The following is a 26,934-nucleotide window of genomic DNA, read 5'->3' as shown; positions in this document are numbered from 1 at the left end:
TGGGTCTCAGGATCTATTTTATTTAGAATCACTGACACCAAATCCTCTGCAGACAGAAGACCCTCCCTCCCTCTCTGACCGTTCCTCACCACTCCCCTGGATACACCTGCGGTCACCTGGGTGGCGAGGTGTGTGCTGGATGTCAGGGTTAGCAGCTCGCTGGTGCGCCGGGGCCCTGCCTCCTGCCCTCGTCTCCTGGCCTTGTCACTGTCGTTGCCACTCAGCTGTGGTCACCTTCTTGTCCAGCGAGCCCTGTTTCTTTTACAACCTAACATGAGTGATGGTGTGGCCGCCTGCTGCTGTGCTGCCTGCAACACGCTGGGATTTTCAATGGAACAGCCATCGGCACGGCTCAGTGTGAAACCTTTTGTATCAGAACTTGTGTCTGCAGTCATTTGTCCACTTCCTTTTCACCCCCAACATTCCCACTTAATCGTACCTGGATTGCAGTGGGAAGTGGTGCAAAGAGAAGCCTGCACTCTTAAACACTACAAATCTATATTTGACAAAAATAGAGGGAATTATCTGTTCAACTATTCTGCCAATCTCAGGGTGTGTTCATGTAACTGCGAGACTATCAGACTTTCTATTGAGCAATTATCTTATTGCAGATACATATCACTATTGTTTTATTGCCCAGGACAACTTGAATGGACCCCTTCCATTCAAAGACAGAATTACCTAATTTTCTCAAAAATAGGCAAAGAACTGCATTGCATGATGAGGATTTTCAAAGCATGATTTACTGAGATGTTTAAATATGGAGTAATTTCTGAGAGTGCTCCACAGAAACATAGAGGACCTTGGTTGAGAGAAAAGCATTATATACATTTTTGTTCCTAATTAACTGAAGAGCTCCCTCTAAAGTTCACCATCGTCCCGCCCTCACTTAAAAAACCACCGTCCACTCCGATCAGCTGCCATTCGTTACCTTTTGAAATTTCAAGAGCTCGTTAACCTTTACGTCTGTCTTCTCAGCACCGTGCTGTAAGGAGGCAAAATCATGGAGCTGCACATAATATATACATCATTCACTCACTGTGGCAAACTACGTTAACCTTTTTGATAAATCATCATTTCCAAATGACAAAATCACCATGCACAATTTATCTCACCAGTTTATGTTACCAGTTAAAAGTAGTTGTGGTAGTTGGAGTATTGTTACTTTTATTTTTACATTTACAGAATATTTCATTATATATTATACGTCTGCACACATCTGCACCAAAATCTTGTGTTCATATATGATAATTTAAACCAAAACCAAACTAATAGTATGCATACAAGTGAGATTTAAAATAGGTAGTTAGTTAATGACTTCATCATATAGTTTTCTTGCATATTTACATTCATAAATTCATGCAAATTAAATGATGTTGCAACCTGTTGCAGTCAGCCTCTTCCCCTCCTCCTGTGAGCAGGGTGGGGAGGTGGGGATGGGGGGTCATTGTCAGCTCTCCAGAGCACCACCTCCTGAGTGCAACACTGAGTGGAGCAGAGAGCTTGTCTAATTGATATTGAGTGGTATGAGAGGAAGGGAATAGCCTCTTCAGTCAGTAAACAAGTATTAATCACTTCCACCATCTCTCCTGCGTTGGAGGATAGCTGTGTGGTTACTGTCTGCATCAACTGTTGAGTCAGTAGCATATGGATCCTGAGTTTCCCAAGAGCAACTGTCATGTTTATTGTAAGTAAACAGTAAGTTGTAGGGTTTACTTTTTCTTTTTTTTCTTGCTTTCATTTTTTTTTTGTGTTAAAATACAAACTCTCATAGATTATATTTAAGCACACATAAAAATTTTGACGGCCAAATAAATTTAGCATCACTGCATCCTCAGAGTAACGCTGACTGTGATAAACTGCATGTTTATGTGAAATACAGTAAACTGCACATTTTCCTCCCGTGCAACAAGAAAACATGAGTGCAAGTCAAAGAGGATTAGCTTCAGTGATCCGTGGCTCTCACTATCCATCTCATGCTCTTAGTTTACTACAGCGTAGTATAAAGAGCTGAGGAAATGCCCGCAGGGATGTTCACAGCTGCCCAGTGCCGCTCTAAATGGGTGAGGGGGGGAGATATTGTTTCTGAAGGTCAGGGGGACTCTGGGGGCAGGTTGAGTGGAAGTTCAGTTTGTCCAGAGCATGCAGCTCACAGGGGGATGGTGAAATATGAGCAGGTCTTAATGAGCCGTACAACAGAACCACAGTTCAGAGGTTCTGGAAAATTACATTTTACAGGAAACAAAAATCCAGATTGGGAAGCATCATTCCTTTTCTGTCTTCCTGTGACACTCCTATTGTCAGCCAAGGACTAAAGCATCAGGCAGTGGCGTACAGGGACTTAAGCAAGCAAAGCCACAGAGCCGACTCCCCTCCCCACTGCCCACAAACCACCGACTGAATCTGCAATGACATGTTCATGACAGTTGTGGCAGCAAATCTTAAATTCAGGGCCTGTCCTATTTCATGATTTTGAGCTGCCTGTCTTTCCTGTGCTGGAAGTCTCTCTCCTGCATCCTGCTGCTCTCTGCCTGGACATCTTCACCTCCCTGCCTGAACAAGTGTCAGGATTATTCCTTTGAACTGACGGTGAACACATCAAATCAAAGAATCAAAATGTCACCGGACATATCTCCCGCTGAGCATGTTTGAGACGCTCTGGATCTGTGTGTACGACAGCATGTTCCACTTCCTGCCAATATCCAGCAACTTTGCACAGCACAAATCTTGCAAGATTGGATGGTAGGAAAAGGGCGGTGACTTCTTTGTTGTGACATCACAAAGTTCCAGAAGTCCTGACGGCTGGTTTTAAGGCTCAGTGTCTGAATACAGGCTGTGTGCATTTCTCTGTGGACTGAGGCTTTGATACTTTCACAGTATTAATATAGAACCTAGACCTGCTTTATAATCACAAACACATGGACATCTACCTTTAGACTGTAGGGGACCTTTAAATTACTTATTTTGTCCAAGTAACAGTCCCAATGATTATCATTTTACAATAACATGAAATAAAAAAGCAGAAAATCCTCATACTTGAGAAGCTGGAACCAGAGATGTCTTAGATTTTTTTGGTTCTTGATAAATGATCTTTATCACTCAATTATCAAGTTTTTGCAACCTATTAATTTTCCACCAGTCGACTAATTGTTCCAACACTAGACATTTTCTAGACAAAGACATTGACTTAAAGTTAAACTTATTCTGTATATTTTTATTATGACATTTAAATCATTGAAACGAAAAATTGCCTTCCTCTCCACCACACTGGTTCTGTGCATCATAATGGGGTGGAGGGTGTATAACAGACTCATTTCAAGGCAGATAATTGGTTATTACCCTTTTTTTTTAGAGATGCAGATTCTTTGGATTGTTCCTTGTTACAGAGGCTGGTGCCTTTCACCTCTTATCTGTGGATAATGTTCACATTTTCAGGGCTCTGGCTCAGCGAGTGAACTAATTGATGTTTTCATCAGCTGTTGGATGGTGTCGTGGAGTTTGCCTGGCTCCTCCCTGTGAACCTGAGCTGCAGTGTTGGGTGCTAAACAGTGGGCCAACTGCTGTGCGGCTCTGTGCTGTGTTTACTGATAGTCCTATCTGCTATCGCACAACTTGTTACGAGGCGAGGGAGCCACTTATCACCCAGTCGCCCACCAAACACAGCAGCAGCAGCCCGCTAGCTCCGGTCCTGATGGGTTTGAAGTGATAGAGCTCAACCACAGCAAGAGATCCTGAGACCCTGGTGAGAAGTGGGCAAAGAGCCGGTGCTGCTAATTACCCCACAGATTATCTGAGAGTGCTCAAGGAGTGTCTCGCTTAATTAATGATGGGATGATTGCTCTGCTCTAAAATCACTTGCAGGGGAAAATTGGCAACAAGAGGAGAAACAGTAGAGCTGCATCACCAGAACCTTGCATTAGATTACATTACGTTTAAAATACTGTAATGACAGGGCCGTTCTTTACAGGCAAAGCTGAGAAGTCCTTGACCTTCTCACTATCATCACCCCCCCCCCCCCCCACCCCCCACTTGCTGCTTTCTCCTGCTCCATCGCACATGAGATTGATCACCTCTCACCTTCTACCATTTTCTACTCATTAATTGAGTCCAGGAATCCCATCTCTTCTCAGATAGCCTCCAAAGAGTCCTCCTCCATTGGAAGTCAATGACTCCTTGGAGTATTGAGACGTGTGCCAGCCTTGGGTTAACAGCAACAGCTTTGTTTGCTACCAGAGAGAATACAGCTGTAGGAGCCTCCTCTGGAGGGCTGTTAAGTTGAAGCATTCCTCACAAGGTCATTCCCATCTCCATTCAGGTAAAATAAATCACAGGCTGCACGATGGATGGCCACTAGTTACGTGGACGTGATGCTCGGCTGTTTGACACCTGCTTAATTCACTCAGTTCCTGTGTTCATGTGTCAGGCGTGGTAGAGAGTGTTGGTGGAGCCCTGCGTGTCATGTAATCACCGTATCCTGACAGATCTCTGCCGAGGTAAAAGGCTCATCGCATCAGACTGAATGAGCTGTGTGGAGGGTCTTTGCACAGAGAGGGTGTGTTGCTGCTGGATTGTCGGTGGGTGACACAGGTTTTGTCAGATTAAACTATATCAGGGAGTCTCAGCGTCTCTTCAAGAGGCTTTTTCAATCAGACCATAAAGGAAGTTCAGATTAAAACAGAATGTCAGGCTGAGGTATATTTCATTTGTATGTGTTACTGGTTTCAGGGTTACTGATTCGTTATAGTCACTGAATAATGCATGTGATTGTGACTCACCCCTCTCTCACATGAAACCCGTGACCTGGGAGGCCATACTGAATTTTCTATGGAAATAAAACACTGGAGTCTGGTTCTGTTCACATGTAGACCAGGGGAACAATATTCAGCGAAACTAAGTTGAATGAAAGTAACAGAACAGGAGCTTGCAGATGCAATTTCACTAAAATTCAATATGGATCCTTTTTTTATAATTTGCTTCCTCTGTCGTTGTTAATGATTGCTAACAAATGTTGGGAGAGAGGGGGAACTTTTCCTCCTTCTGAAGCGGGGGTATGCTGAAAAGGTTTGAGACCCACTGCCCTTCAAAGCAGTCGCTGTGATCAGAGCTGATATGCTCTTATTTCATGGCTGCACAGAGCTTCACCACTGAGATTCAGAGCTGTAGGTGCAGTGATTGTGATAAAATCGTCCCAGGCAGCCGTGGTTTTCCCTCCTCATGTAGCATGATGCAGCCGAGAGTTGGTGACAAATGAGCACATTATGAAAAGCTTTATTCTAGTGGCTTTGCTCTTGATCGACTTTCAATTTCTTTGAAAAATAATGGGTTAGTTCCTGCGTCTTAAGTAAGACAAATGAGCTCTCTGCCACTAATTAGCATAAAATCTTGTGAATTGTGGGCAGAAAAAAGATGTTATGCTTTAGATTTTGCAATTTGGAGAGTTTTACTTTCTTTATTAACCCTCATTTACATTTAACTGGGAGGTAACCAGTATGACCAGCAGTCCCGTCCTTTCTCACAATCTCTCCTGCAGCATCTTAATCTTGGCTGGATTTGCAAAAAAAAAGATGCTTAGCCACCCTGAGGTAGTCTTAATTAAAAGCCCCATGCCTGTCTCCTTCCTGTGCAGCCTGCGAGTGTTGGTTTCAAGGAGGAGAAGAGCTTCCTTTCTCCTGACCTGCACCTCTCTCTCTCGTGGTACAGCAGACGGACAGGTGGCCGCGCTCGCTGCTTCACACGTAGCCTCTTGCAGACAGAAAGGTGGGAAGAAGACGAGAGTTTGAAGGAGAAAGAAGACGAGTGAAGCAGAGGGAGCAGACAGATGGGATGTAGTGATGGCTCTTTCACACATTAAAGAGTGGAGAGTAAAAAGCGCTCCAACACAGCAGACAATAGGAGACTGTTAGAGATGTTTCTCAGAAGTCTGTGTAAAGCTGCGGTAATTTGTCGTTCAATCGATCAGTGGATTGACAGAAAATTAAGAACTGCTTTGATGAAGGATTCATAGTTCATCATTTTAGGTGTTTTCAAGCAAAAATGTGAGAGTTTACTGCTTTACTTTGTCAGAAATGACAGTAACTTTTACACCTTTAGGTTTAGGTTTTAACTCTTCAGAGCGGATCGCGACACAGAGCTGTCCGGCAAAACCAAAGGTGGAGGAATCTGCTTTTATGCAAACAGTGGCTGGTGCAAAGACGTGACAGTGATCCTGCAGCACTGTTCTCCTGACCTGGAGACTTTCATCATAAACTGCAGGCCCTTCTACTCCCCCCGTGAGTTCACCTCAATCATCCTGGTCAGTGTTTACATCCCACCACAGGCCAACGTGCAGGAGGCACAGCGGGCGCTCGCCGACCAGATACTGTGTGTGGAGCAGACCTACCCGGACTCCGTAGTTATTGTCCTTGGTGACTTTAACAAAGGTGACCTCAGTCATGAACTGCCCAAATACAGACAGTTTGTTAATTGCCCGACCAGAGAGGGGAACACTCTGGACCTCTGGACCACTGACCCACTCCTGGACCCCCTGCAGTTCGCCTACAGAGCCAACAGGTCTGTAGACGACGCTGTCAACATGGCTCTCCACTTCATCCTCCAGCACCTGGACTCCTCAGGGACCTATGCCAGGATCCTGTTTGTGGACTTCAGCTCTGCCTTCAACACCATCATCCCGGCTCTGCTGCAGGACAAGCTCTCCCAGCTGAGTGTGCCTGACTCCACCTGCAGGTGGATCACCGACTTCCTGTCTGACAGGAGGCAGCACGTGAAGCTAGGAAAGCACGTGTCTGACTCCCAGACCATCAGCACTGGATCCCCGCAAGGCTGCGTTCTTTCTCCTCTGCTCTTCTCCCTGTACACCAACACCTGCACCTCCAGCCATCAGTCTGTCAAGCTCCTGAAGTTTGCAGACGACACCACTCTCATTGGACTCATCTCTGATGGCGATGAGTCTGCCTACAGGTGGGAGACTGAGCGTCTGGTGACCTGGTGCAGGCAGAACAACCTAGAGCTAAACGCTCTGAAGACAGTGGAAATGATAGTGGACTTCAGGAAGAGCCCAGCCCCACCCACCCCCATCACCCTGTGTGACTCCCCCGTGGCTACCGTGGAGCATTTTCGCTTCTTGGGAACCACCATCACACAGGATCTCAAATGGGAGCTAAACATCAGCTCCCTCATCAAAAAAGCTCAGCAGAGGATGTATTTCCTGAGGCAATTGAAGAAGTTCAACCTGCCAAGGACTATGATGGTGAACTTCTACACTTCCATCATTGAGTCCATCCTCACCTCCTCCATCACCATCTGGTACGCTGCTGCCACGGAGAGGGACAATAACAGACTGCAGCGTATCATCCACTCTGCTGAGAAGGTGATTGGCTGCAATCTTCCGTCCCTCCAGGACCTGTACGCCTCAAGGACTCTGAGGCGTGCAGGGAAGATTGTAGCTGACTCCTCCCACCCTGGACACAAACTCTTTGAGACACTCCCCTCTGGCAGGAGGCTGCGGTCCTTCAGGACCAAAACCTCTCGCCACAAAAATAGCTTCTTCCCATCTGCTATTAGCCTCATCAACAAGGCTAGAGAGCCCCACTGTTGCTGATCAATTGCACCAATCACCAGAAAAAATTCCTTGTATGTGAAAACATACTTGGCAATAAAACTGATTCTGATTCTGATTCTGATTCTGATTGAACAGTTTCTATATAATTTTAGATATATTTTTTACATTTTATATTCAAAACTCTTAAAATTTATCAAGACAGTAACAGATTGATAATAATTCTAGCTGCAGCCCTTCATCTGTGTCCTTGTCCTTGAAAGCTGGTTTGTTGCCCAACCATTTGACCTCTCTCTATAAGAGAGGGGGGGGGGGGTTTAGGTCGGAGTGGGGATGATTCCACCTCGTGCAGCTTTTCCCTGAGCCAGAGATTACATTGGACGGAGGCCAAAGATGCATCAAATACTGAACATTCATGCAACAAGTTTATAGACTTTGGCCACTGATGTGTGTGAGCAGGTACAGTACATCTTCTGTTAGTTTATGCACAGTGTGAAACAAAGGTATGAACCGTGTGTGCTCTGCTGGTCTGTTCCCTAGATCCCTCACTTTCAGATCTACACTCTGTCCAATGAAAAAAAAAAAGAATGAATTTTTCCCTTTTGGACAAATAAAATCTGGTATAAACTCCCCTCCTTCATTTATCTGTGAAAATAACTTGCTAGTGTTTCTCAGGTTGTTTCTGTAAAGATATCCATCCACACACATGTCCAACGCCAGAACAATGAACAATGGCTGAATATGTATGTTCCAACTCTTTTGGTTGGCAAATGACAAACCTGCTGGAGGTGCAGGGCAGACGGTCTCGACTGGTTAAACCTCCTTCCTGTCCAATGACACTGTATTTTTGATTCATCTGCAGTTTAGTTGTTCTCATTTGTACATTTTATCTGTTTCTGTTGGTCGCACAACTGAAGTAGCAGGAAATGTTAACGGTTGACAAGAGGGACAGAAATTCATCTGCTCCTCTGCTCATCAGTTCACTATTTTATGGAGTCATCTGACCAAAAACCACAAATGAAGATTAACAACAGCGACTTCAGAAGAAGGAAGAGGCAACAGAAAGTTGTCATTTTATTGTCCTTGAGATTTTCTTCTTATTTGTTTGAATTGTGTTGTTGATGCTTGATGCTTTTTATTTGATGCTTATTTCTTTATTTTAGTCTCAATGTTTTCCGGTCTCATATTGTATCTCTGTAAAGTAATTCCTAATAACAGTATGGCCTCCAGACGCTCACCTCTGTCCTGAACGCCTTCGTCTCTGATGGCGTCTCCTTCCCTTTGTACACTCCGTCCCTGATAATTGGAGTGAATTTATGAATTTTACCCTCCTGACATACATTAAAGTGGCACTGCAAGGACACACAGGAGCTGATTAATAGAGCTTGTTTGAAACTTTAAGTTCCCACCTTGCTCACTTCCCCTCCACCCTGTTAAAGCACTGTGGCCAAGCAGAAACCGCTCTGTTCTGGGACCTGCAGTCCTGGCCCTCTTAAATATTTCCATCAAAGGCAGCAGGGGTCTCACTCGTTCAGTGCTGCCAGTCTCAGAGAGTGTGTGGAAGTGTATGGTATAGAATAATTTTCTGCATATGTGTGGAAAATTATGGTCCCAGTGTCACTTCCTAAATGTCACTGTGTGTTTAAAGGACAGCTGATGATGAAAGTTGAAGAGCTGGCTGCCAGCCTTCGCAGGGCTATGACTAACTCCTGGTGTCACGGGCTGATTGAGTGTGCGTGGAGGTGAGGCGGCTGACTGGGCCACTTGAGCGTCAGCCTGTAACAGGACTGCATGCTCCGAGGTCTCGTTCAGACACGCTCGCGCTAGTTTCCAGAGAGGCGTCTACAGAAATCAATTGGAGACACAATGTGAACTGCGGGGGGTGGAGACCCATGGGAGGGGGTTCTCTATCTTCAACCAACTCCGGTGACTTTATTTGGGGCCATGAAATGTTTGGTAGTTGGTTTTTACGGCTGATGTTTCTGGGACAAACAGCTGGAAGGCAGAGTGAACTTTACCACCTGAGCTGTGTTGTTTCCCCTTTTTAAAGCACCAGATGCAGTGTTTCAACAAAAATATCATTACCACATTCATCTTTAAATGTTTTATATCTTCATTAAGACAATTCATTGTCCATTCATATACACATTTCAAACATTATAATGTAGCTGAAATGATTCACGTTACAGAGCCCAGTAATAAAAGGTTATTAAAGGTTATTAGAAAAGTAAAATATAGGAAACTGTGTTAACTGCAGCTTATCACATATGTAGACCAAGCATCAACCTCAAAGGCTGAAAAATGAAGAAACTGAAAAACACAGAAGCTGCAGTTCCTCTAATGACCACTAGAGTCTGGCTCCAGCAGTGAGTCAGTCCCCATAGACTCCCATGTTCAAATGTCCAACTTAACAGCAGAAATAAACATGTTTACAGCCTGGTACAAGTGATTTTTTTTAATATAACTCACCTGTTAAGATTTTATTGAGTTTTAAAGTTCTGCGTAATTGAGGGTGTAGCTGCTTTGAATGACAGATGGGAGCTTGCAAACTGGCACATATCAAAGCCACACACACCCCACAACGACGGGGCAGTCGATAAGTGACATCACAGAGGCTACGTCCATCTTTATTTACAGTCTGTGATGTAGACGTGTTCGTCTCATCATCATCGAGGCATTAGGAAAGCTGGAAATATTCGGTGAGAAAAATGGGAAATCAATTATAGTAAATGACGACTAGGAAACGATAAATAAAAAAGTAGAATTAATTAATTCCCGATTAATTTTATGAACTGATTGGAGGTAAAGGGAAAAGGTATAAAGTTCTATAGCACTACGCTGTATTTTTAATTGTTTATTGATGCTTGTATTATATATTTGACTTATCTGTTAACCTTTTACTACCTTCTGTCAGTTTCAAGGCTCCGTGTTACATAACACATTCGAAGCATGAAATTAATGCAGCATGACATTTAAACACAAACTGTAGTAAAAACAGTTTCTGTTGTTTTTAGTTTGGACTCAAAGACAAGACAATCAGATGCATTTTGGTCCTAAGGCAGAGATTTATGACACAGTTGTATTAAACGCTGTGCAGTGGTGCTAACAGTACAGATTTAGTGGGAGCTCTGTGTGATTGGAAGAAATGATCCGTAGACTGTCGTAGAAAATAGAAATGACTTTACAATATAAAACTTGAAGGTGGGGTTGTTCCTCTAGTGCAGCGGTTCCCGATGCCTGAACCCCCAAAAGACCTCGCACCGCTGCCTCCCTCTACATGAGGCTTAATATTCACCATCGCATCGAACAAACGTAAATGTTCAGTAGATCTGTTTTCATGTTTCTTTAATTAACCTCCTCTTGTTTTTTTTACAGCGTTCACCATGATGATCATCTTGGCTCTCATCCGCATCGGTAAAGGCACCGGTGAGGGCCACCCGCCGGTCGCCTCCCTCTCTGGGGTCCCCAACCTGTTCGGGGTGTGCGTCTACTCCTTCATGTGCCAGCACTCGCTGCCCTCCCTGGTGACACCCATCTCTGAAAAGAAGCACGTGGGCACCCTGGTGTTGGCGGACTATATCCTGATCCTGGGCTTCTACGTCCTCCTCTCGTTCACCGCCATCTTCTGCTTTGACAGCTCCCTGCTGCACGACATGTACACCCTGAACTTCACCGACAACTGCAACGTGTTAGACATCCCAGTGCTGCGCTACTTCTTGGGCCTGTTCCCGGTTTTCACCATCAGCACCAACTTCCCCATCATCGCCGTCACGCTCCGCAACAACTGGAAGACCCTGTTCCACCGGGACGGAGGCACCTACCCGTGGGTGGTGGACCGGATCGTGTTTCCCCTCATTACCCTGGTGCCCCCCATCGTGGTGGCCTTCTGCACCCACAACTTGGAGTCCCTGGTGGGCATTACAGGATCCTATGCTGGCACAGGGATCCAGTACATTGTCCCAGCCTTCCTTGTTTATTACGCCAGACGCCATCTGGAGCCTGTGGTGGGCAGAAATGCCATCAACAAGCACCAGTCCCCCTTCCGCCACGCTTTCTGGGTGTGGTTTGTTTTGCTGTGGGCCGCCTCCTGCCTCATGTTTGTCACAGCCAACATCATCCTGACTGACACCAAGAAATGAAAACTCACTGTTCCCAAAACTTTCTAAAAAAAAAATCTGTATCTGTTTGGCCAGTTTCCTTGTTCGTAGACACGAGGCCTTACTTGCTGCTGGCTGGACAGTGTGCCTTTTTTATGGGACTTTTGTTGCATAAATTTAATGTAATTAAGAGTAATTTATCAACTTTGTTAAAAGGGACCAAATGTCAAGTGTTTATGTTCCATTATCAAAGCTGGAACTGCATGAAAATACTCAAAGGGAATTTATTAAAATGATGTGTTGTCAACGAACAGCTGACAGTCTGAGGTTTGCTCTCACATGACTTTCTAATTAGGTTCAGTTACCTTCAGATGGATGAGTGTTGTCGGACACAGGGACGGGGGGGGACGGGGGGGGGGTTAGATTGTGCCTCACTCATGTCCCAAACTACGGGAAAGTTAAGAGTTTGAGGTGCTGGATGATCCACTGGACCTTCAGGGCAGATTGTTCCAATAAAAATATATTGAGGCGATTGAAAGAGCCGAGTAGCGACAAGAAAAAGAGCCTGTCTCACCCAGACTCGTGTCCTGCTCGGCATCCACACAGATTAATAATGAAATTGGACCAGAAACCAACAGAAGAAGAAAAAAAAAACAACAAATCAGGGATGATCAGTCTTTCGTGGCTGACGTGTATCTATTCCTCAGCGGTGGCTGCCTCCGATCTCCTCGTCCCGCTTGTGAACGATGAAGCTCCGTCGGTGACAGATCCAGACGGATGGGCCTCCAGGAAGAGCTCCATCTCAGTTTATCACCAGACACTCGCACCTGTAGTTCACACACAGGGCATGTCTCCCGTCTCTGACTGCTCAGCACCCATTCATGACTCTGTCAGGCTCATATCTGTATCTAACACCTGACAGGGTAATCGTGATCTACAGTGCTGCGGCTCTGGCTGCGGGGAAGCTGTCAGTGGCCCAAAGTCAGGGCCAGGACTGGGCCAGGACTGGGCCAGGACTGGGCCAACTGTAACTACACAGCTTCATACACCACAGTCTGACTTCACTGACACTTGGCAGCTTCCTCTCTGAGTTGTGCCTGCTCATGAACTCATCACCCTCACATCTCCATCTCTAACGGTTCTGTCACTTTAACTCTTATAATTCATGAGACTCAGTCGACCCACAGAACAAACATCTTCCTCTTTATCTGAAGTAGAATTCTTGCAATGGAGACTTTGTAGGTGAGTGATTACAGTGGAGGTGTGTGAAATGTTATAAGTGGTGCTCCCTGTTTCTTCAGGAGGAAGTGGCTCCACTGCAGACTGTACGTAGTGTTTCTCTGTGGGTTTTCCACAGAAACAAGGAGACTTTCTGCAGCGAGATGATTTTTAAACTTTTCATTTTTCTAAAGTGTGCACCACAGATAATATCCCATCCACCTCCATGGTGATGGTAGAAATCTCAGAGGCAGAGATCGTCACACTAATGACAAAATGACTTCATTATTTTTTGTCATTTGATTGAACTGACCCTTTACACTTTCGCTTACTTTAGGATACCACAGGGCTTCAGCAGTGGAGGAGACTGGAGCTGGATGAAGTGTTGATTTAAACCATGTTTACTGCTAATTGAATTTCTGATGACATGGTCACAGAACGTCAGTTTAACACATGCTGCGTTTGATAATATATACACCTGCAAAAATTTCCACCACTCACTCTTCACCTGTGATGGATGCCTCAGTCATGTGACCTGTCAGCATGTGAGGTTTGAACACAGCTGCAGCTTTAAGTGAATAAATACATCAAACGGTAACCATAGCAACTGACAACTTACAGAACATGAAGGACTCCGAGGATCTTGTCCATAATTTTCTTGTATCCAGACACTTTGTTGTTGTCGTTTACATGATCTCATGATATGAGTCCAAACATCATCTGGGATCCTGATGATGTTTCAGCTGCTTCATGGTGACGAGACACAAAGTTTCTGATCCAGTTTAACTGTCGACACGACCTCGACAAACCCACAGAACAAACTGCTTTTTAACGTTTTTTTTTCTGCATGTGTATCATCTGAAAGCGTAAATAGTCATAAAAAAATCTCATATCATTATTCATAGAGATTTCCTCTCGGCAAACGATCCAGCTGTTGTGGAGCTTGTGCACTGTTGAAGGGTGTGTAGGTGTCTCTGGTCGTGGTGCCGCAGAGTCGTCATCGTCACCAAACTGACGCGAGAATCTGCTGCTGAGATTTTAACTCAGCAGCTGATTCTCAAAAGTTCAAGTTCATCTGTAATTTATTCATCATAACTCACTGCTGGTTGTTGCACTCAGTGTCCGTCGTCTCTGTCAGCTTCGTCTCATTTAACAGTATCGTGTCCCTGCAGGCACAGACACACAAAGCATCGTTGTTATCTGTCACTTACATGTTGACGTTCTGCTGTTTGTTTCTCCTCCTCCCAGATCCAGATGTTACAGATGTTTTTTTTCCTTCTTCACCTGAACATGAAACATTTGAATGAAAACATATTAAACTTGGATACAGTAGATGTTTATAATTTCATCTGGGCACAAATATCAGAGTGAGTGTGTGTGTGTGTGTGAGATGGGACGTTGAATCTGTTGAATGTGGTTTTGATGACTCTTGTTGGGAGTTGTGAAATGTGCCTTTTTTTGCAGGGTCATTTTCTCGCCCTAAACTTATCGACTCTGCTGTTTTTCTCCTCTGTTGAAAAGCACTTTGCCATTTCATTTAGCCGACAATCAGTGTGTCTCCAAAAATACGTCCTAATCCTTTCTTTTCTTGACTTTTCTATAATTTGAGGTTTTTTTTGTTTTGTTTTTTTACATGGATTTTCCTCAAGGTCACTGTGATTCTGCAAATTGTTTTAGTTTCTCATTATAGTTCCATGTTTCTGGTGTTTGTTTACAGTCATTTCGGCAGCCTGTGATATGGATGTTTACTGCTTAAATTTTTATGATTCACAAAGAAAATAAATGCTTTATGTTCATCCGAACTTCATGAACCTTCATTACTTGAGGAGAAGTCGGGTTTTCCTGAAGCCTGGTTGTCTTTTATAGATGTAGACTTTCAGAACTGAAAATGTAATTTTTATTTAGTAAGTTTTATGAGGATTTCTATTATAATATGTCACTGCATTACAGAACTACACTGTATGAGGATAGAGGAAGTCTTAATGCTACAGCACACAGTTATATTTAAACAGTGACTGACTTTGTGTTGCAGAAGAAGAAATGGTTTGGTGTGGAAGAACCTGACTCTGCCTGCAGAGTCCAGACCTCAAACCAAACCAAACCGAAACCCTTTGGATCTGAAATGTTTCACATCTGTATTTCCTCCAAAACTAAAATTACTTCTGCATCACAAATCCACAGAGACAGACAAACATTTTTTTTTCATACAAGGAGGCTAAATATTAATGCATCCTTTTAAAAGTTCCTGGAGAATCTCTTAAAGAGCTGTTAACAAGGTTTTTGTGATGTAATAATAAAAATAATAGTAATAATAATGTTTATTTGTTGGGCAAAAAGTGCTTGACATAAGCAATGAAGCAATAAATAGAATCAATAAAGAGAGAAAAAAAACTGATAAATCAAGATATTAGAACAGTTAAGTAAGTAAAAACCAGCACAGAGTCACTTTAAATCTCTGATAAAAGTAAGTTTAAGAAGAGTCTTAAAGGAGGTCACAGATTCAAGTGACCTGGTTTCCTGATCGCTCCAGAGCCTCGGGCCCCTGACTGCAAACACTCTGGTCCCTTTAGTCTTCAGCAGGGCTCTGGAACAGACAGAAGACCTTCACCTGTGGATCTCAAAGAACGAAGAGATCAGAGATAAGACCGGGGTCGAGGGAAACAAACAGACTCCTCCTTGTCTGAAAAGCTGTAAAAACTGAGTGAGATGATCAGACTTAAGAACAAAGAACAAACACAGAGAAGCTGCTGAGTAACAGGATCATAACCAACAGGCCTGGACACACGAACTGCAACAACATGGCCCCAAGCAGCAGAAACAACAAACTCTGGTCAGAGTCAGAGTTGTGTAACTGCAGGGATGACAGGAGGGTTTAAATGTTGTGATATAAAAGTCTTTCACCTCCTCAGAGAGAAATCACGGTCTTCTTCTTTCCAGGTGCCAATAAAAATGGAAGAGCCACTTCTGGGAATTGAATAGGTGAATCAGTGCGGCCTCGCTGTTTCTTTATTCATCTCACTGTCTTGTATTCAGCATATTTCTACACAGTTTCACAGACTCTGGGTTGGCAGGGTTTGTATCTGCTCTCTGGGTAATTGGCATCATTTTTTTTTTTTTTTTTTACACCTCTGCTCACCTCAATCTTTCCTGTAGCACCTCAGTAGTTTTTTTATTGACATACGAGAGCCCTGTTTTTATTATCAAACCAAACCGCCCCCGCTGAATTTCAATCTCAGCGAGGCTGCTCCGCTGCAGTTTAAATCACCCTCTGCCCTTTTATGTATGTGGGGTGTGTCTGCTGTTTAGGGGCAGAGCTTTAATTGGAAATGCAAACTTGGCAAAGCTTAATTAATTCACAGTGTGTGTAATTGCTGCGTGGTTCATACAGTGTGGTGACACAGACTGGAAGAGAGAGCAGCTACTGGCTGCTGCTTGTTTGCAGATATTTGATCTCATGGTGTGAAATTTGGATTTTTTAAAACTCACTTCATCATCAGCGTCTATGAAAACTAATCACAAACCTGCAGCTGCACTCCTCGTCACCGGAGCAGCAACTGGATCTGACTATCGCCAGAATTAAACTCAGATCTCATTAATGAGTTCCCTTATTTTTTTCATGTCTTCAGATATTTGATTAACTCGAGGAATGTTTTCTACGGTGGCCCTGAGAGCTCAACTTGCTCAATGCCTGTTTCGCTTTGTGCAGAGTTCAGTGCGACTGAACACTGACTGATTTGAAATCGCGCGGCTGCCCGATGTCCTGCTGATCAGGTCATTAGGTCAGAATTTGAATTTGTATTTGCTAATAATTAATGACAGTCCTGTCAGGAAATATGATTTGTTTGTTTGAAAGTTGATGATGATGATGATGTCAGTGGTGAACTGAATTCATATTGTCAAATCAGTTTCTGTTGGTGGGGGAAAAAAAACACAGCATTAAGTTTTTAAAGGTCCATATTTTACTATTTTACTCTCTCCAGTGTTTTATCTGAAGCACTGATCTCCATCAGAAGATATATTTGTGGTTTTCAGAACCAAAAACCATCTCAGTGTAGTTTTACATCTCCTCTCTCAGACTGAGGGCAGTGACTGCTTTGTTGTGACATCACAAAGTTCCAGAAGTCCTGTCGGCTGGTTTTAAGGCTCAGTTTCTGAATACAGGCTGTGTGCATTTCTCTGTGGACTGAGGCTTTGATACTTTCACAGTATTAATATAGAACCTAGACCTGCTTTATAATCACAAACACATGGAGCTCTACCTTTAGACTGTGTGGAGCTTTAAATAGTTTCATCCTTTGCTGTATTCTAATTGTTGCCAATCAGCTGCTGCATCAAACCCATTTTCCCACTGAAAAGACAGAAAGTTGAATACTACAGGTAATACTACAGAAAGTCTGTAGAGCCGGCTGAATGGTCAGAGAACTGATCCTAAGTTTGTCCCTGTGAGGCGACAGTGACTCTGTACCATCTGCAGTCGAAACCTTCCCGGCCCACAGCTTTATTACTAGATTTATTTACTCTGGCTGGTTCAGGTGCTATTGAGAGACCTGCTCGCCACCACAGGTGCGCCCCGGGAGTGGAGGCGATTATGACTCTATCAGCTGCTCTTATTACGTGTCAGCAGCAGCAGACAGGACACTGTGGCTGCTGCAGAGTCACAGACTCAGCGTCCGCCTGTTTCAGCCGCTCGTTAGCAGGTCGCATGTTCACTCTGTCCGTTGTCGTGCTGTACAACCATCATGGCCGGGAGGTTGTGTTCACCTTGGCACTGCCTCGCTAATGGGAGTCATTTCAGGCCGTGGCAGGAAACACAAGATAAAACGTGCACGCTTTAAAGCCAAAGCCAGGGGCTTGTTTACTGGATGTTGGCACTATTACTAAGTGACTCAAAAGAAAGAGCAGGATTGAAAAGAGGCATTTAAAGTAGCGATATTCCTCTTCTGCCAACTCCCTTTGTTAGTTTCCAACATCACTCACATTTAATTTTTCCCTGCCTGAGGGTTTTAGCACATTTGGAGCTCATTACCTGCCAGGTGTAGTCTCATCTTGTAATGACAGATGGCTTTCTTTTAATTCCAGACAGATGCTGCCCTTTTTTTTAATGACCCCTTTTTCTCCCTCCCTTGTGCCTCGCTGCTGTGAGCTTCATTAGCACAAACAGAGCTTAGTGGAAGAGTTGGAGAGAGATTAGGGTCACGGTATTTCAGGGGATGGTAGCCGGGCCCTGAGTGGTTTTACTATTACCTCATGAACTGGTGTTAACTGATCAAACACTGGGCATAAAGTGTGTAATCAACCCTCGTATTTTACTCAACTATAGACTCTAAACTCACAAATAAACTGGAAGATTTGTTTCTATTTGTAAACTGTTTTTTTTTTTTTATTATTCACTTGCATCATGTTTCAAACGCTGTTTATTCTGCTCTGTCCTCCTCTTCTTCTTCTTCTCTGACGTGCTGACAGAAAAGCAGAAGCTGTGGTTGAATATTCTGCCAGTGTCGTGTCTGGGGAGCGTGTCACAGTGCATGATTTATAACCATTACACTTTTAACGTGCAGATGAGCTCTAACATGCTGTTTACATTCAGGCGGCGTACACGTCCGTCTTTGACCCCATCGACCCAGCAGTCGTTCATCACTCGACACTTTAAGATTTCCGTCCTCATCAGTTTGCAGATCACTGCTTTTTTTTTTTATCATAATCTTAATTATTAGTTCTCATTTATTTTTATTGCTTAATGAGATGCGAATGAGAAAGACTTTGTTTTGTGTGAGAGTGTCACATGTTGGTCTCAGGGAGGGAATCACTAATCTCTGCATCCCTGTTCTTTGTGGCAGGACCGTCGCTGGGTGGGGAGGCATGTTCATGGGAATTACTTTCACTGTAGAGTCAGCACCAGCTTCCAAAAACCCATACTGACCCTAATCCACTCAGTTTTATGTCTCTGCACCTTCAGGAGTCATCTGAGCCCAGATGCTAAAAGAGCAGAACAAATGTCCAGCAATGTGCAATAAAACACGGGGAAACGTCTCCTCGTGTTCATATGTGTATGAACTCTGTGGGGTTTTGACTTTTCTAGCAGATAAAAACAGGAAGATGAGAATCTGTGTGGGGCTGACAGGCTGCAGGACGCAGCTCAGCTCTCTATTACGGCTGCTGGGTCAACAAGCTGCTGTCTGCTGTCAGCTCGCCGCTTCACCGAGAAACCCTCTACTGGAGCTGCAGACTCTGACACCTGTCTGCTCAACAGACTCAGCCCACGACACAACGTACAGCAATGCTTCACGCTGCTGTCCTGTCATTCATGACCTGTTCCTGTACCCGTACAGCACGGCCACTCAGACTCAACATGGAGCTGCAGTTCAGCAGGCGAGCTCCTGCTGATGGACACGTTTACACTGCACAAAGGAAGTGGAGGAGAAACTCACGGCTGCAAAACACGAACAGCTCCAGGTCGATCTCAGAAAATGAAAATATGAGTTCACTATTTATCTAGAAAAACATTTCTATGCTTCTTCTTTGTGAAGTTAATTTGGGGGTTTTTGTATCAGTAATTAACACACAGTTCAAACTGCAAACAACACTAATTTAGTTTTTTTTGTTTTTATCATTACCTCTGTTATTGTTTCTGATGAAAACAGTCTGTTATGGCTGAAAGCTCCAGAACCAGTGACTGTAGATGTTTTATTAACATCTGTTTCCATCGCCAAGAATGAACTGCTCATTAATTAATTTTTTTGTTAATGACTTTATCTTAGAGTCAGCCGGTGAACGCAGCCTGTGCAGGTCTAAAGACAGTTTGAGTGATTTAACTTAATTTAATTTTTACTTCCAAAAGTGTGATTTGCTGAATCTTGTTTAAACCTGTTTGATTAGTGGACCAAAGCTGTGTTCAGTCAGGTCAACACTCAATAAGGAAAAACAGATGAGCTTCAGTGAGGCGTTCAGCCAGTAAATAATCAATAATAAGTCACTGCACCTCTGAAACAACGAGGAGCAGGTGGGGGAGATTTAATTACCACAGTTCTTCGTTGTAAATTTACTTTTCAACTTTCAATAGTTTGAAGTTTTTCTGACTTTTAAACAACCACTTGTGAGATGAAGGGAAACTCCAGTACAAAGACTCCACCAGTGGGTCTCCTCTCTGTGGCCCCGGCCGCCTTCACCTCCTGGCCGTGGACTGTTTGCAGAGCTCCACGTCTGCCCGTGTGTGCCCACAGATCTCAGGAGCCTCGGCGGTTAGAGGATCAGGAGGAGCAAACACTGAGCCGCTGAGCCGCCGTCATCAGACCTGCTGCTGGTATTTTCTCTGTCTGTCACATTGTCGGGGGGTCGTCCTCCAGACACGTGAACGGTGGACTGCGCAGCCCGCTTTGTTTTCCCAAGGATCTCCTCACCTTTCCAGTGTTATTTTTATGTAATGATTTAATGATTAACCTTTGAGAGAGCTGCTCTGCTGCTGTGCGCACTCACAAAGTTCTTTATGTTGCTGGTTTGCCAGTTCAGTATAAACTCTTCTTCTTCTTCTTTCGTTATTCCACAGTTCATTGTGATGTAATGTCATGTTGCTTGAATGTTCACTGACAAAATAAAGTTGTTCCACACCAACATCGTCTCATGGTTGCTTCACACGTATGTTATCCTCCATTTACACCCGACATCAAAATACATCTCATATCCAGATCTCGATATGATTTTAACCTGATGTCTCCAGTGTCCACACTGAGATCTGTTCTCTCTGTCCAGCTCAAGTCACACCCTCCTCTCGTTGGTGCGGGTCCAAATGAAGATAGAAGAAGAGGAGGAAGTGAGGAAGATGGTAGCCGTCCGTGAGGTGTGTTCCTGTGTTCGCTTGCACTTTGAGGCGAGAATGCTGATTTTTCTGCTGCTTAAGCTTCCTCTGTGGTCTGGAGCTGTCACGTGCAATAACATGTTTCCACCATGTACCTGTCGTAGGCATTTACACTTCAGGCCTTTGTTAATGGGCCATGATTGTTTGTTAATGAAGAAACAGAAATGGAGCAAATAAGAGCAGCCAGATGGTGATGTTAGATTAACACAATAACACGTTTGGCTAATAAAGCATTTTCACCACCCATGCATTAAGTGTATAATATTCCAGCTGCTTTATCATTAAGCTCGCAGCCCTGCACCTCACTGATGTGGCCTCTGGCTGTTACACTTCAATGTGTGTATCTCTGGTTTTACTGTAGATTTTCACTGTGTCATGGTTTAAATAACATTTCAAGTTTTTTTCCTCACTATGACAAAAATAACATCTCCAGGGGGAAACTTTGGTGAGAAAAAGGTCAGATTAAAAAACACAAAGATTTGTTTTATCAGCAGCTTCGGGGAAAATATCTGAATCATTTTCAACCTTCAAAAACCCATTAAAATGTGTCAGAAAGATTTTAGGTAATTTTCTGACATTTCCCAGCTTCGTTGGAGTGGGGATAATGTTCAGTACCTGGAACCTGCAGCGGTCGAGGAGTTTAGCTCCACTTGTAATCTGAAGACCTGTGACTTGAACCTTGACTCGAGATTAAACTTAAACTTGACTTGAATTCTGTCTCTTTTGAGTCAAATCCTTCCATTTTTAGAGGATCCTCTTTGTATGTGAGGATTGAGTCACTTTGTATGAAAAAAGATACAGAGTGAACACATGATAGCAGCGTGTCAGCGAGATGAGGGAGGTGCGGCGTCGGTACAGGCAGGACCTGAATCTGATCTGAGGGTTAAGACTCTTTCTGAAGCCTCCTCTTCCATCAGCAGCCAACGCTGTGATACCTGTTCCACACCAGACTCACTGATCACGTCCTCCTGTACACAGGTGTGAAGAGTCTCTGTATTATCAGGAACAAATGTGGTGATTCTGACTTGATCATTTTGTATTTTAAATTTTACCTCATGTGTTTTTAACATACATCAGCGAACAAAATCACTTAAAACCTCCTCATAGTTTTAATAAATAAATAATTCTAATAAATAGTAAAATTGTTTTACTCTTTGGCCTTTAACTGTGCAAAAACTGTTCTTCAAAGTTTAATTTTTTATTCTATTTCATTTCTTCAGCTTTCTCCTGTGTTGTTTCTGTTGCTCTGTTCTGTGGTAATCACATAGAAATGAAGCTGTGTTGAAGAAAAATATCAACATGAATCAAAATCAAAAGCAATAACTTGGTTTTCATTTGCATTAAAATCTAATTTAAAATGTTCATCTGCACTTGTGTCAGGTTTTGACAGTTACTGCTACATGTTATAAGTGATGAGGTGAAGTGAAGAATAGTGATTGTGATGTTTAAAGAAAAATATTCGTCCCTCTTCCTCCATAAATCCTGAATTAATCAGCTGAGGATGCAGTTAATGCTGAAGTGTTGTTGATAATTACTGTTAACACAGGGGGTGTTTCTGGTAATCACCCATAAAATCACACCCTCAAACCTCAGCTGTTCATCTGCATACTCTCAATGAAACGCTGCATATCTGTGAGTCCAGGTCTGTCTCCGTCATTAAGTGCATCGTGAACCGGCTCGTTGAAATTCTGATCCACGTCTCAGTCTGCACACGGGGGTGAAATCAGTGCCACACCTGTAGGCAACCTGTGGGAAGGTTAACAACGTTAATTATTTAGTATTTAACTGCCCTGACGAGGGCAACAGAGGCGACTGCTAATCATCATTCACAATGTCTCCTTCACTCATTATGTATGAGCCTGAAGTCGTGTGTTGTGCCGGATGGCAGACAGGGACCCACTCAGAGCAGTGACAGCATGAAATCACTGAAATCAGCCGTTCTGAGTAAAAAGCTGCAGACGATTGTGTGTCTTTAATCTAAAAGTGAGAGGAGCTTTGAAATCATGGGTTTGAAAGGAAAACAATCCTTCCAGAGAGGCTGACTGACAATTTTAGACTCTTTTACTCATCTATGCATCACCCACTCTTTTCTCGATTCATGGTGGAGACGCAGGCACCAGTGTTTTCTTTCTTTATGTATTTTAATTTTTATCATTTGATTAGATTTAACTGATTGTTTTAGACATGTACTGAGGGCAGACCTCATTTCCCTCAGTGGTAAGTTTGTGCTCAGAGTCACAGCACAATTAGCTGATTCTGTTTGAGATGAAAATTATTGATCGTGATTATTATTAGAGATAATTTTATTTACACTGCTAATACTGAAGATTTCTGAAAATATAAACATTTTGATGCAATTTGAGCAAATATTTTTGTTGAGGACCAGATTTGTCAACAGTGGTGTTACAGTCACATTATGTCTTCAAAGTCTCTTTAAAGCTCCACACAGTCTAAAGGTAGATGTCCATGTGTTTGTGATTATAAAGCAGGTCTAGGTTCTATATTAATACTGTGAAAGTATCAAAGCCTCAGTCCACAGAGAAATGCACACAGCCTGTATTCAGAAACTGAGCCTTAAAACCAGCCGTCAGGACTTCTGGAACTTTGTGATGTCACAACAAAGCAGTCACTGCTCTCAGCCACGCCCCAAACCCCGCCCACCTGGAACCCCCATCCCACTTTACAGGATTTGGCGGCTGTGGCGGCATCTCTTCCTTGTTTCACCTTCTTTCCTGGTAGCAAAACAGCCATTTCCATCTTTTCAGCTTCCTCTGCGAAACTAAGGTCAAAGGTACAGCTGCATTCTGGGTGACCGCCCTCTTTCCAGGAGCTTCCATCAGGACATGAGCCTGGCGTGAGCCCGTCCGCTGAGGATTAAGTGACAAAGTTTGGATTGATGTGGTCAGACAGCGGGACGGGAGGGTTGAGGAGTCACCTCCACGCTCCTCATTAGGACTCGCCGACAGAATGCAAAGTGGTGAAAGTGACAGAGGCTTAAACTCTGCAGAGTGATGACACTGAAACAGCCGCAGTGGGACAGCGGGGGGGGGGGGGGGGGGGGGGGGGGGGGGCATGAGGCCGCTGTGGTCGCTGGTGAGTACTGACTGTCCGTGTTGTATGACATGATGTGGCACCTGCTGGACTCATGACAGGGTCTGTATCTGGAGCAGACGGGAGATAAGAACAGCTCATGTGAGTCTCCTTGCTCAGTCTGCACTAACACTGTCTGTTTCTTCACGGGCCAAGAATCATCTTCACTGTCTGTTTACATGTGACCGCTTTTGTACATTGTTTGCTGAAAGGCCTGAGAACGGTGATGTTTGTAGATCTAATGCCGTCTATAGGTATATAAGTGTCCTTGGATGACACATGACCAGTGGCCAGATTTCTCTTGGCTCTCAGACACTTTCTGAGCCATAGTTTCTTCTCATCTCCTCTGATGAGCAAAATAAAAATGTGCAAGAACAAAGTTTTGTGCATGTTTGGTTTTCAGGTTTTAGGTTGTGGTTTTTGTTTCCTTGGTCATGTCAGACCTCTTCAGCTCTCGTTTGATGGAAACGAGAGCTGACCTTCACCACAGCTTCACTTCAGTTTGGTTGAACTGAAATTACTCATCATGAGATTTTCCTCCGACCTGAACAACCACACAGGTTGATCTATTTCAGCCCCCTGATCTGACCTATAGCAGTGTCTCCTGAAATAGCGGTTGCAGGCGTACCAGACCTTGGTTGTCATGGTTACAATAATAAACACACAGACTGCATTGAGAGCATCATACCTACCCTTGTCGCCATGGTTACTATAAAAACAGTCATGGCTTGGTTAGGTTTAGGAAAAGATGCTCATTAGGATTAAAATAAGTACTTCCTCATCATCAGATGATCTTTGTTGTCATGGTTACAATTATAACAACGAATGGTCATGGGTAATAGAAACAACATAAACTGCTACTGTCACATGGGCAATGTGTCATATTGATCCATCCACCCCAACCTCCTCCTGACGTGGACTTTGTCGCTCTATAAACTACGTCACCGCACTTTTCCCTTTGCTCCTGTCATCATTACTACGACCACCAGATGTCGCCTAGCAACAGAACCTAACTGTGGGTCATAGTGACCTGCTGACAGACGACCTGCGGACTGGTCTGTTGCAGGACAGTCTTGATTTTCTCCAGCACCAGGATGCTGAAAAAAAAGGTCTCAATTTCAGTCACAATTGTTTAGTACATTCATGTTCTCAAGAGGACGAACCCTTTTGATTGTGATGAGCTTTTCTGTTGCACCATCCTCAGGGAAAACAATGATTTTTATCTTCACACCTTTACTACCTGTCAGTATGTTTTATAGTGTCCTGACAGCCTGTCGGTGTCGCTGGAGCAGCTTCAGACCTTCAGTCTTGTTTAGTGTATTTTCATATTGTACGTTTGCAGTAATGTGTCTCCTTGCCTCAGTGTGTTCACTGTTCTCTCAACACTGCCTCATTTTCATTCACACTCTGATTCATTCATATTCTGTTTATCTTCGCTGCACGTTTCTAGTTTCACTGCTGCACTGACCCAGTTTACCCACCAGCAGCACTGAAGACCCTTCCAGCCTCATGCTGTCCCACTCAGATGTTTTGTGTGTGTGTGTGTGTGTGTGTGTGTGTATTAGTGTATTATGACTTGGATTTATGCATGAGTGTGGCTACATGCTTGACTGAGCTGAGAAGATCCCTGAGACCACGCAGCTTATCCCGGTGCCTCGCTGTTCTCACTGTATCAGTCAGTCAAATTTTGACTTCCCATCGTTGCTCCTGCAAATCCACGGCCTCAGGTGCTGTCTGCCTCAACTGACAGGGCATCTATTGAGTCACTATCTCAGTCGCTGCACTGACAAAGTCAGAAGAACGTAATGGAGACTTCTTCTGCATGTTTGTCAGTTACTTTAACATCTTAGATCTTTTTTACCTTTTTTTATATGAAATATTTAAAGGTGTATCTGATGCTGGCCACAGTGGTCAGATTGAACTTTTTCCACAAAGTCTCTTGGTGTAATACACAGCAGATAGTCCAAACGGATGAGTTTGTAGTAATTGAAGTCGCCTTTGATGCTGCAACAAATTTGCATGTCTGAGCTCCCAATTAAACTCTACATTGCCTGGATTTTCTCACAGGATCGAGGTTCAATCTGCTGCTGCGTCTTTGAAATTTTGCAGGGGCATCATCTGGGATTCAGCCTGCAGTTCGGATGAATGGATGGCATACTGTACGTCCCCCCCCCTCTTTTGTCTGAAGCCATCTGTCCCTCCTGTCTCCGTCCTCCTCTGCTGCTCGCTGCGTTGTGGGAAACAGGGAACTGTAAATAACAGGGTCTCTGAGGGTTAGAGCTTCAGTCACGAGAGAAATCCCGTTCTGTAGCTCTTCATACAGTATGAGACTATAAGACAGTGGGAATCATGGGGGTGGGGGGGCTCAAGGTCATTGTCCCTGTTGCCAGAACTACTGAGGATAGTGTCAACCTGCAACATAACTCACAACACTTTACTATTTCTGTCGGAGAAATGATAAAATAGCCGGTTTGAACATTTGTTCCTCAGAACACCGGGTGTCTGTTGTGTCTGTATGTGTGATGTTGTAAGTACTACACAGAATAATCTGTGCCTGGAGATAACGTTTGTTGTGATTTTGTGCTTTATAAAAAAAAAAAAAAAAAGAATAAAAATTAACAATATTGTTACATCTTTGTGGGCTTAGTTATATAAAACTGATCTTGGGTGTGGTGTGGGAAGATCAGTCATGAGGCCATTAAAGTCTAAAGGGTTCATCCTCTCAGAAGGATGAAGGTGTGCAGCTGATGTGACAAAAAAAGCCATCACACAACAAACACTTCACAACCCAAAGATACTGAATTCAATATGAAATTAAATAAGATTTTTTTTTTTTGCTAGCTTTGTGCTTTAACGATTAATCGGTCAAATCAAACTTGTTGATCGATTAATTGACTAATCATTTCAGCACTTACTTAAATTACTTCCTGAATGTGTATTGCTGTAGTTTTAAATTAACCTTAACATAATAATCAGAGCAGAGGAGTGTTGATCTCCTCTTCTACGCTTCAATAAGCTCTGCTTTTTTTTTTCTTGCCTCGCTGCCTTGCCCTTGGTCGAGGTCGGTCCTGCCAAAGCTCGTGTGTATAGGGTACAAATTGATAGCAGGCTTAGGATGTCAT

At 43.6% G+C, this 26,934-nt stretch overlaps 1 protein-coding gene and 1 long non-coding RNA gene across 2 annotated transcripts in view; both read left to right on the top strand.

The window, feature by feature from the left end:
* The window catches only part of tmem104 (transmembrane protein 104), a 60,005-nt gene extending 45,333 nt beyond the window's left edge, over positions 1 to 14,672 (top strand). The window contains exon 10 of the mRNA XM_071465297.1: positions 10,931 to 14,672. Within this exon, the coding sequence (XP_071321398.1) occupies positions 10,931 to 11,694 (764 nt within the window). The 3' untranslated portion in view covers positions 11,695 to 14,672. The remainder of the gene's footprint in view (positions 1 to 10,930) is intronic.
* A 2,770-nt stretch (positions 14,673 to 17,442) lies between these two features.
* Positions 17,443 to 21,212, top strand: LOC139608730 (uncharacterized). Its single transcript, XR_011685083.1, has 3 exons — positions 17,443 to 20,170; positions 20,414 to 20,502; positions 20,617 to 21,212. It is a non-coding gene; the product is annotated as an uncharacterized lncRNA (long non-coding RNA).
* Positions 21,213 to 26,934: the final 5,722 nt, after the last annotated feature.

Source organism: Trachinotus anak, unplaced genomic scaffold (assembly GCF_046630095.1).
Source record: "Trachinotus anak isolate AG129_WGS33_773 ecotype Australia unplaced genomic scaffold, CSIRO_AGI_Tana_v1 ptg000003l, whole genome shotgun sequence".
Classification (NCBI taxonomy): domain Eukaryota; kingdom Metazoa; phylum Chordata; class Actinopteri; order Carangiformes; family Carangidae; genus Trachinotus; species Trachinotus anak.
Note: the sequence above shows the minus strand (reverse complement) of the source record. Positions and strands in the feature narration are given on the sequence as shown.